We start from the raw sequence: 12,488 nt of genomic DNA on the forward strand, positions 1-12,488 counted from the left end.
TCCAATAGCTTTTTTTTATAACAGATGTTAGTGATAATTGCATACATTTATAATTATAAATGTGACTTAACATTGACTGTACCTAATATATTTATTTTCTTTTGTCTTAAACAATTTGCCAAGTAAATGACTCAAAAAGAAAATGTCTCTTTCTCTGTGAACTCTCTGATGTGTGGCAAGGTTAAATGTGTAGGTAAAACTTTCCCTACATTCTGAACACAAAAAATTGTTTCACCTCTGTGTAAATTATCAAATTTATAGCAAGGCTATAAATTAAAACCAATGAAAACATTTCCAATTAAAACATTTGCCATACTCTCAACATGAGAATGGCTTCTCTCTTGCATGAATACTCAGATGCCTAACAAGTATGGATTTCTCTGTAAAATATTTTCCTCATTCTGAACATGAAAATGGCTTCTCCCCTGTGTGATATTTCTGATGAGTAGAAAGTTTTGTTTTGTGATTAAAGCATTTCCCACATTCCGGACATGAAAATGGCTTCTCACCGGTGTGAATTCTCTGATGTCTAACAAGACTTGATTTCTCTGTAAAACATTTCCAACATATTGAACATGAAAATGGCTTCTCCCCTGTATGAATTCTCTGATGTTTATCTAGATCAGATTTTGTAGAACAATATCGCCCACAGACTGAACATGAAAATAACTTCTCCCCTGTGTGTAATATCTGATGAATAACAAGATGTGATTTCACTGTAAAACACTTCCCACATTCTGAACATGAAAATGGCTTCTCACCTGTGTGAATTCTCTCATGTGTAACAAGATGTGATTTCCTTGCAAAAGATTTCCCACATTTTGAACATGAATATGGTTTCTCACCTGTGTGTCTTTTCTGATGATTAATAAGAGTTGATTTATCTGTAAAACACTTGCCACAGTCTGAACATGAAAATGGCTTCTCGCCTGTGTGAATTCTCAGGTGTGTAGCAAGATTTGTTCTTTGAGTAAAACATTTCCCACATTCTGAACATGAAAATGGCTTCTCCCCGGTATGAATTCTTTGATGTTTAGCAAGAACAGATTTTGTAGCACAACATTTCCCACATTCTGAACATGAAAATAGCTTCTTTCTTGTATGGTCACTTTCATGTTCACCATCCCTTTTGTTAAACTTATTGTGCTTATCAGTCTGTGATGAATCAGTGGATAGAACCTGTTCAAAAGGACTAGATGAAATATCTTTACTTTGATGGGCTGTAGATAATTCTAGAATACTGGCATGATCTTCATAAATATCTGGGAGAATACCATGATCATTTGCTTTAAAATTTGAATATACCAAATAATTCCCTGAGCTCAATGTCCAGTAATCTGCCAAAAAAATGAAAATGAAATATTTTGTTTTTATTTTTTAATAATACTTCCTTACTTCCTTAAACATATATTATTTCTAATATATTATTAAATACAACTTAAAACTGTAGATAATTTGGAATAAAATTACATTTTCAACGAACTAGGACAGTGATGACAACAGTAGACCTTCTATCACCACTAGAAACGGATCTTGGTTTGTTTCTTACATGACTCCTGCCTCATCCCCTGCTTAAATGACCATTTGCCTGACTTTTTTTTATAATGGCATCCGTGGGGTGACTGGGACATTTCCTGCAGTGAAGTCCAAAGCCCTGCTAAGGTATGACTAACAAGGATCCCTTAGATCCACTGTCTGTTTTGGCAAGCATTGAACTCTTCAAAGCTTGTTTCACTTTACTTGTAAGCATAATCATATCAGGATAACTGACCAATATTATTAGGATGGACCAGATGTAACCTGCGATGAATCAAGTGATTGATTCTTTCAGGTGGATAATGAAGAGGCCAACTTTGGAATTTTCCTTTAATTCTGCAGCTTTAGCAGCACTGGCCTCTACTGAACACAAGGACAATGTATCTGATGAATTAGCGAGACATTACAGAAAAATGTTGTGCTTTTCAATTATTTTAAGATTCATCCTCTGCTCTGAACAATAAGCTAGACCATGCCCGCTCCTGGCATGAGATGAGATAAGCATCTTGCCTCAGGTGGCGGCAGTTGTTAAATGGTACCGTCCAGTTTATATTTTTCTTATCTTGTTTCCAGAGCCATAACTTTTATTTTTCTATTGACATACTGTAGCTTTATCATGACTTGTATTTTTCTGGAACAAGTTGTAGTTTTGTATGTCAGCATTAATTTTACCACAAAATTTACTGAAATACATGAAAAAAATTCCAAGCAATGATGGAAAAAATTCTGCCATTGTTGGAGGTTTATTTTTAGTACTTTATTTTTACAAAGCATGACCAATACGCATGGGTGTCTAATGTATGGATTTAACCCCTTTACCCCCAAGGGTGGTTTGCACGTTATGGACCGGGCCAATTTTTACAATTCTGACCACTGTCCCTTTATGAGGTTATAACTCTGGAACGCTTCAACGGATCCCGGTGATTCTGACACTGTTTTCTCGTGACATATTGTACTTCATGATAGTGGTAAAATTTCTTTGATATTACCTGCGTTTATTTGTGAAAAGAATGGAAATTTGGCGAAAATTTTGAAAATTTCGCAATTTTCCAACTTTGAATTTTTATGCAATTAAATCACAGAGATATGTCACACAAAATACTTAATAAGTAACATTTCCCACATGTCTACTTTACATCAGCACAATTTTGGAACCAAAATTTTTTTTTGTTAGGGAGTTATAAGGGTTAAAAGTTGACCAGCAATTTCTCATTTTTACAACACCATTTTATTTTAGGGACCACATCTCATTTGAAGTCATTTTGAGGGGTCTATATGATAGAAAATACCCAAGTGTGACACCATTCTAAAAACTGCACCCCTCAAGGTTATCAAAACCACATTCAAGAAGTTTATTAACCCTTCAGGTGCTTCACAGGAATTTTTGGAATGTTTAAATAAAAATTAACATTTAACTTTTTTTCACAAAAAATTTACTTCAGCTCCAATTTGTTTTATTTTACCAAGGGTTACAGGAGAAAATGGACCCCAAACGTTGTTGTACAATTTGTCCTGAGTACGCTGATACCCCATATGTGGGGGTTAACCACAGTTTGGGCGCATGGCAGAGCTCGGAAGGGAAGGAGCGCCATTTGACTTTTCAATGCAAAATTGACTGGAATTGAGATGGGACGCCATGTTGCGTTTGGAGAGCCACTAATGTGCCTAAACATTGAAACCCCCCACAAGTGACACCATTTTGGAAAGTAGACCCCCTAATGAACTTATCTAGAGGTGTGGTGAGCACTTTGACCCACCAAGTGCTTCACAGAAGTTTATAATGCAGAACAGTAAAAATAAAAAATCATTTTTTTTCACAAAAATTATCTTTTCACCCCCAATTTTTTATTTTCCCAATGGTAAGAGAAGAAATTGGACCACAAACGTTGTGCCACAATTTGTCCAGAGTACTCTGATACCCCATATGTGGGGGTAAACCATTGTTTGGGCGCATGGGAGAGCTCGGAAGGGAAGGAGCGCCGTTTGACCTTTCAATGCAAAATTGACAGGAATTGAGATGGGACGCCATGTTGCGTTTGGAGAGCCACTGATGTACCTAAACATTGAAACCCCCCACAAGTGACACCATTTTGAAAAGTAGACCCCCTAAGGAACTTATCTAGATGTGTGGTGAGCACTTTGACCCAATAAGAGCTTCACAGAAGTTTATAATGCAGAGCCGTAAAAATAAAACAAAAATTTTTTCCCACAAAAATAATTTTTTAGCCCCCAGTTTTGTATTTTCCTGAGGGTAACAGGAGAAATTGGACCCCAAAAGTTGTTGTGCAATTTGTCCTGAGTGCGCTGATACCCTATATGTGGGGGAGAACCAGCGTTTGGGCGCATGGGAGGGCTCGGAAGGGAAGGAGCGCCATTTGGAATACAGACTTAGATGGAATGGTCTGCAGGCGTCACATTGTGTTTGCAGAGCCCTTAATGTACCTAAACAGTAGAAACCCCCCACAAGTGACCCCATATTGGAAACTAGACCCCCCAAGGAACTTATCTAGATGTGTTGTGAGAACTTTGAGCCCCCAAGTATTTCACTACAGTTTATAACGCAGAGCCGTGAAAATAAAAAAAAAAATTTCCCCTCAAAATTATTTTTTAGCCCCCAGTTTTGTATTTTCTCGAGGGTAAAAGGAGAAATTGGACCCCAAAAGTTGTTGTCCAATTTGTCCTGAGTACGCTGATACCCCATATGTTGGGGTAAACCACTGTTTGGGCACACGGGAGAGCTCGGAAGGGAAGGAGCACTGTTTTACTTTTTCAATGCAGAATTGGATGGAATTGAGATCGGTCGCCATGTCGCGTTTGGAGATCCCCCTGATGTGTCTAAACAGTGGAAACCCCCCAATTATAACTGAAACCCTAATCCAAACACACCCCTAACCCTAATCCCAATGGTAACCCTAACCACACCTCTAACCCAGACACACCCCTAACCCTAATCCCAACCCTATTCCCAACTGTAAATGTAATCTAAACCCTAACCCTAACTTTAGCCCCAACCCTAACTGTAGCCCCAACCCCAACCCTAGCCCTAGCCCTAACCCTAACCTTAGCCCTAACCCTAGCCCTAACCCTAATCCTAGCCCTAACCCTAGCCCTAATGCTAACCCTAGCCCTAACCCTAGCCCTAACCCTAGCCCTAGCCCTAACCCTAGCCCTAACCCTAGCCCTAACCCTAATGGGAAAATGGAAATAAATACATTTTTTTCATTTACTTTTATAGCGGGTTTTTTAGCGGATTTTTATGATTGGCAGCCGTCACACACTGAAAGACGCTTTTTATTGCAAAAAATATTTTTTGCGTTACCACATTTTGAGAGCTATAATTTTTCCATATTTTGGTCCACAGAGTCATGTGAGGTCTTGTTTTTTGCGGGACGAGTTGACGATTTTATTGGTAACATTTTCAGGCACGTGACATTTTTTGATCGCTTTTTATTCCGATTTTTGTGAGGAAGAATGACCAAAAAACAGCTATTCATGAATTTCTTTTGGGGGAGGCGTTTATACCGTTCGGTGTTTGGTAAAATTGATAAAGCAGTTTTATTCTTCGGGTCAGTACGATTACAGCGACACCTCATTTATATCATTTTTTTATGTTTTGGCGCTTTTATACGATAAAAACTATTTTACGGAAAAAATAATTATTTTTGCATCGCTTTATTCTCAGGACTATAACTTTTTTTTTTTTTGCTGATGATGCTGTATGGCGGCTCGTTTTTTGCGGGACAAGATGACGCTTTCAGCGGTACCATGGTTATTTATATCCATCTTTTTGATCGCGTGTTATTCCACTTTTTGTTCGGCGGTATGATAATAAAGCGTTGTTTTTTGCCTCGTTTTTTTTTTTTTTTCTTACGGTGTTTACTGAAGGGGTTAACTAGTGGGCCAGTTTTATAGGTCGGGCCGTTACGGACGCGGCGATACTAAATATGTGTACTTTTATTGTTTTTGTTTTTTTTATTTAGATAAAGAAATGTATTTATGGGAATAATATTTTTTTTTTTTTTTCATTATTTTGGAATATTTTTTTTTTACACATTTGAAAAAATTTTTTTTAACTTTTTTACTTTGTCCCAGGGGGGGACATCACAGATCGGTGATCTGACAGTTTGCACAGCACTCTGTCAGATCACCGATCTGATAGGAGTGCAGGCTGCTTCACAGTGCCTGCTCTGAGCAGGCTCTGTGAAGCCACCTCCCTCCCTGCAGGACCCGGATCCGCGGCCATCTTGGATCCGGGGCTCGAGCAGGGAGGGAGGGAGGTGAGACCCTCGCAGCAACGCGATCACATCGCGTTGCTGCGGGGGGCTCAGGGAAGCCCGCAGGGAGCCCCCTCCCTGCGCGGTGCTTCCCTGTACCGCCGGCACATCGCGATCATCTTTGATCGCGGTGTGCCAGGGGTTAATGTGCCGGGGGCGGTCCGTGACCGCTCCTGGCACATAGTGCCGGATGTCAGCTGCGATAGGCAGCTGACACCCGGCCGCGATCGGCGGCGCTCCCCCCGTGAGCGCTGCCGATCGCATATGACGTACTATTGCGTCCTTGGGAAGTAAAGCCCACCCCACATGGACGCAATAGTACGTCTAATGGCAGAAAGGGGTTAAGGAGGTTTTTTTTGTGTAATATATTTTTCTCATTAATATTTTGCAAAGAGCTGATGCTCCTCATCCCATGCTGGCTATGTGCGCGGCCAGTCTCCGTGCTTCATCTTCCAGCCAAACACATGATCGTTTCTACCTATCACTGATTGCAGCAAAGACGAATGCATCTCTGCTGTGGCTGGAATATTGTCTGATTTCAGCCATTGATAGTTGCAGCTAAATGCATTAATAAAAGAAAATTGTAAAACGGTATATTTTGTTCAAAATTGCAAAATGTTTTTGTCAGTAGAATCCACAAAAAAATTTGCATAATCAAAGCTTAAAAATTACAAGTCAGTGACTGAGTAGCATCTGTGACTTATCTGCCTTTAGTGGTCACTACTCACCTGTGAGGTTATCTGTAGGAATCTCCTCTTTACACCACTCATCACCCTTCACATATGTCTCTGTAGTATTAATATGGGTCAGATCTTTACCCTGAAACAAATATTGTAAAAGTCACAGACAGATGGAGAAGTCATATCAGCTCTAATTCTGCCATCTCCACCATTCTCATTACACAAGTATAAGACATACAATACTGGTGGATAAATCAAGACTGAGCACAAGATCTTCACAGCCGTCTACAAATCATAGGGGAGATATCATGACACCTTCTCTCCATCTACCTGATAATCCTGAGGAACATTGGGATCTTCTTGTTTACAATCCTGTGGAAGAAGAGGACGGGGACATCTCTCTGGTGTTGTCCTGTTACTGGATAGAACTGGAGGAAACACATACAGGGACTGAATTCATTCTTTACATATAGATAATTATAGGCCGTGTGTATTTAGTCCTGTCTATTACCTGGTGATGTGAGGGGCTGGGGAACCTTCATCATGACGTCCTTGTACAGATCTTTGTGTCCTTCTAAATACTCCCACTCCTCCATGGAGAAATAGACGGTGACATCCTGACACCTTATAGGAACCTGACACATACAATGATACTGTCATCCCCCCGGTCCCTCCATAGCGTTACTGTATAATGTCCCAGCATTCCCAGCAGTGTCACCTCTCCAGTCAGCAGCTCAATCATCTTGTAGGTGAGTTCTAGAATCTTCTGGTCATTGATGTCCTCATGTATCAGGGGGTGAGGTGGAGGCCCCGTGATTGGGCTCAGGGGTCTTTCCCATCCCTCAGACACAGGGGCCTGACAGCGCTCACTTGAGGTATTCTTCACTACTGTGTAATCCTGGTTATGGAGAGACACATGAATAAATCTCACTACAGACATTTCCAGAGTCCTCACCTCTCCAGTTCTGTCCATCTGTTATTCCCATAGATAAGAATGATGTAATGTGACGTCATCAGAATCTCTCACCTCTCCAGTAAGCCGGAAGAGGATCTCTAGGGTGAGGTGTAATATCCTCTCCGCCATCTTGTCCTTGTCCCTATCCATCCTTGTAGGGTCACTCAGGAGAATTCTCTTATATAGAAGATCTCCACTGAGAGGATCCGATATTGTAGGAACCTGAATGGGGAGAAGATGATGATGTAAGATCATAAAGATCCCATGTAAGAAATCTCCGGAGCTGTTACCGGCGTCACATGATCACTACATCCAGTCATTGGTCTCGTCCTGCCCCCAGTATAAAACACAATACAATTTTAGTCTGATGACAATCAGGTCTACCTGTCTGGTCCAGATGTCACCTCTTTGCTGTCCAGTATCCCAGAGTATCTATCAGCCATATTCTCCTTACTCTCATAACACTTCTCAATGTAGGAAAAACTGAACTCATCATGTTTCCTCCATATCATCTCACCACCTACCCAATCTATCACAATAAATGACATCACGCTTTTCTCTGTACCGCAAGTCCGCTGCCTATGAGTAACCCTCGACTCTGCCTTGCCCTTCAAATTGCACATCCAAACTCTCACCACCTCCTGCCGACTCCAACTCAAAAATATTTTCAGAATCCATCCTTTCCTCAATTTCCAATTTACTAAAATGTTAGGGGATGCTCTCAATGTCCTTACCATTATCTCCCACCTCGACTACTGCAATATCCTCCTCTGTGGTTTTCCTGCTAACACAGTCTCGCACCTCTCCAATCTGTCCTTAACTCTGCTGCCCAACTAATCCACTTTTCTCCTTGCTACTCCTCTGCTTCTCCCCTCTCCCCTTCACTAGCTCCCAATTCCACAATGTTTCCAGTTCAAACTACTAATATTGACCTACAATGCTGTCTATAATCTGTCTTCCCCATAATCTTTGAACTAATCTCCCAATATCTTCACACACGTAATTCAAAAATCTTCTCTTCTTCACACTTATACGTTCCTCACAAAATCATCTCCAAGACTTCTCCCAAGTATCACCTCATTATCTGGAATTCTGTGCCCCTGTCACGGGGTTACCGCGACAGTGTAGAGCCAGAAGACCACAGCGCCTGATTGCTCCTACTGCGGGGCTGAGAAGAGGCACTTCTCCTTCATTTTAAATGTGTTTATTTCTTCTGGCAGAACAGTGGTTAATCTGCCATGCTGGAAAATCGCTGTGTTCACAGCTGTTCTCGGTTAGCCACTCCTTTTCCCTTTATAATCTGGGCTCTGTTACTAATCCTGGTCAGAGATAGCATTTGCTGCATGGCTAATTGTTGGAGAGGAGAGTTGGAGGAGTAATCTGTGACTGTTGCTTGGTTTGCATGCATAGTAATTCCTTATCCTTTTTTGTTTATTCCCTTACCTTCACACCCCGGTGCATTCCTCTGTTATATATGAGTGAATATTTTGTATGCCTGGAGTTTTTTCTTAACCATTGTCCATGTTACCTTGTTTGTCGGGTTGGTGTACAGTAGCACCCCCTCTTCCCTGGGTGGGGGAGGAGAACAGATGGAGGGTCTGACTTTGGAGATAAGGCAAGGACAGAGGTCCCGGCAACTTTGCCATCTGAAGTGTCCCAGGGTGCCCCCTAGTGTTAGGGACAGGGGAGGGGCCTTTGGTCCCTGGTCAACTGACAGCTGAGTTGTGACAGCCCCAACATATCTGATTATCCACTGATGGAACATTCAGACAGAACCTAAAAACCCATCTCTTCAAGAAAGCTTACAGCCTGCAATGACCTCGCTGCCACCTCAACACCATTGGAGCTGCCACAACCCTCAACCTACTGTCTCCTTCCCCATAATCCTGTAGAATGTCAGCCCGCAATGGCAGGGTCCTCGCCCCTCTGTACCGGTCTGTCATTGTTAGTTTGCTCATTGTCATTTATATTTTGTATGGAACCTCCTTGTGTACAGCACTATGGAATCAATGGTACTCTACAAATAAATAATAATAATATTATATAGTCACACAGAGATTTATCACAGAATATCTCCAATCCAGCACCAATAACATGGAACGAATAAAAAAATCTTATGTATCTTGGAATAGAGCAACAGAAATATACCTAAACAGAGACAGTAGTAAAGGAGTTAATGTCCCCTGCGCCCAGTAATGGGGAATCTCCAGCACCTACCTCCACCTGCAGAGCCGCACACCACATATATGGCTGTTCTGTGCACACAGGACCTGTGATGAGGTCACAGGAGGGGAGGAGTCAGGGGTCACAGACCATCCAGAACAGCCATATATGTGGTGTGCGGCTCTGCAGGTGGAGGTAGGTGCTGGATATTCCCCATTACTGGGCGGGGGCAGGGGACATTAACCCCCACAGTGCTGCGGTCACATTCCGGGAGACAGAACGTGTTCCCGTCTGTGTCACTATATCAGGATCTCTGTCTGTAGTGGATTACATTGGAATCATAAATCATTTCCTTCTCTTCTCTTGCAGTTATTTAGGGAGGTGCATTTTTATCTTTTTTACCTTTTTCAATGTATTTTTTTATATTAATTTTCAATTTAATATACTGTACACAAGTACAAACATACCAATAAATCACTGCCCCTAATATAGTACAATCGCACCAATGCACATTAAAAGGAATACACATCACCAGCTGTTGTTTGTTTTCCCAGTTCCTCTTGCAATGTGAAATTGCACAAAAGCTTTTTGACTTTTGCCAATTTTCTCTGCAGATTTGCCCAACTCACAATGGTTGGCGCACAAGCGGGACTGGAATCTGATGCAAGATTTGTGGTGAGAAACTCCTGATTCATTAAGAGGCTGGTAAACATTAGTAAGTAGAGACGGGCGGACACCTGGATGTTCGAGTCTGGCTGGTTTGGCCGGGTTCAGGTACCAGAACAGTACCCGGACCCCATTCACTTGAATGGGGGGCCCAAACATCCAGTCAAGTGCATGGCAAGGCAGCAAACACCACTTCTGATCAGCGATGAAATCATGCCCACGTGTAAGAGAGCCGCGGTTCCCACACTGTCAAAAGAACAGCGTGAGTGTGCAGCTGTGATCGGAAGTATAAAGTTTCCCACCGGTCACTGGTGTCAGCTGATGGGACTACTGCTCCCATAATCTTAAAACCTACAAGAGAAAAAAGTAAATGAAAACCCTGATATAACTAAGTAAAAAAAAAGGAAAAATGCATTTAAATAACACAGAGTTTTTAGTAATACTGTTTTTTGATCAAAAAATAGCACAAAAGCCATCCCACCTCGTCATGGTAACTCTGATTGGGACAGTCCTAAACTATCTAATATTAAAACCTTACCATGTGTCAATGTTGACCTCAGTGTGAATAAGGGCAGATGAAAGGACTGAGCCCAAACAGTGAAACACTAGACTAGGGAAGCCTTATATAGTTTCTAGCTCAGAAACAGGGAGGCCACACCCCGGATTGCACAGAATGCAACAATTCACAGAAAAAAAAACACAAAATTGAGCTTAACTTAAGTTGGTATACATGCAGAGGTAATACGCATGTTCAAAATGGCCACAAAACATTAAAACCTACAAGAGAAAAAAGTAAATGAAAACCCTGATATAACTAAGTAAAAAAAAAGCAAAAATGCATTTAAATAACACAGAGTTTTTAGTAATACTGTTTTTTGATCAAAAAATAGCACAAAAGCCATCCCACCTCGTCATGGTAACTCTGATTGGGACAGTCCTAAACTATCTAATATTAAAACCTTACCATGTGTCAATGTTGACCTCAGTGTGAATAAGGGCAGATGAAAGGACTGAGCCCAAACAGTGAAACACTAGACTAGGGAAGCCTTATATAGTTTCTAGCTCAGAAACAGGGAGGCCACACCCCGGATTGCACAGAATGCAACAATTCACAGAAAAAAAACACAAAATTGAGCTTAACTTAAGTTGGTATACATGCAGAGGTAATACGCATGTTCAAAATGGCCACAAAACATTAAAACCTACAAGAGAAAAAAGTAAATGAAAACCCTGATATAACTAAGTAAAAAAAAAGCAAAAATGCATTTAAATAACACAGAGTTTTTAGTAATACTGTTTTTTGATCAAAAAATAGCACAAAAGCCATCCCACCTCGTCACGGTAACTCTGATCGGGACAGTCCTAAACTATCTAATATTAAAACCTTACCATGTGTCAATGTTGACCTCAGTGTGAATAAGGGCAGATGAAAGGACTGAGCCAAACGTGGTGGTGCAGAAAGGCAAGGTGCATGACTTGGTGACTGAATACCCACTGCCGAGGTTGCCGCAGCTTGGACTGGAGCAGTTGCAGCAGCCGACATCAGAGCATCTAAGCGAGTGTTTACTGTCTGCAGATAAGACAGGATTATATCTTGCTGATCTCTTTGGTGGGTCATCTCCTGAAATTACTCCGGGACCGGAGGAGTATTGTAGCCAGCAGGTTCCATGTCCTGAGCAAACTGTCACAGCTGGTGGTTGTGGATCCACTGTGCCACGGACTGCGGAGAGCTTGGAGGTGAGTAACTAAGCAACCACCTGGTTCTTCACTAGAGTCCCTGAGGGTGTGGTTAGATTTGAGCAACAGGTGGACACCAGGTGCTACTCCAAGACAGTCCCCAGAGGGCAGCAGCTGACCCCAAAGGGGCAGGGAACCAGGAATGGACTCAAAGAGTCAGGCTGGCCAGGAACTGGTTAACAGGAGGAATGAATGCTGTACGGCTGGCTAGGCGGAGAAGATACCGGAAAAGGTACAGACAGGGCAGGATCAGGAACACAAGATCAATTCAGGTAAAGAATCGCAGGTGCAGATTCAGACTGGACAGGAGAGGGTAAAGGTGCAAATGTGGAGAAGGCAGATCAGGATCAGGACTAAGTAAAGGCAGTACGGGCTAAAGATCGGGTTCATGCAGGACGGTCAGGATTAGGTTCAGGACGCACAGATACAGGGACCTTACAACTAAGATAGTAGTGTACACCCTAATCACTAAAGTTG

General features: G+C 41.8%; 1 protein-coding gene across 1 annotated transcript in view; it reads right to left on the bottom strand.

Annotated features, from left to right (window-relative positions):
* Positions 1-283: 283 nt before the first annotated feature.
* LOC138664093 (oocyte zinc finger protein XlCOF6-like) overlaps positions 284-12,488 on the bottom strand; it is a 41,780-nt gene continuing 29,575 nt past the window's right edge. Inside the window, exon 8 of the mRNA XM_069750521.1 lies at positions 284-1,031. Coding sequence (XP_069606622.1) covers positions 397-1,031 — 635 coding nt within the window. The 3' untranslated portion in view covers positions 284-396. The remainder of the gene's footprint in view (positions 1,032-12,488) is intronic.

The sequence above is a fragment of the Ranitomeya imitator genome, chromosome 2 (genome assembly GCF_032444005.1).
Source record: "Ranitomeya imitator isolate aRanImi1 chromosome 2, aRanImi1.pri, whole genome shotgun sequence".
Lineage (NCBI taxonomy): Eukaryota > Metazoa > Chordata > Amphibia > Anura > Dendrobatidae > Ranitomeya > Ranitomeya imitator.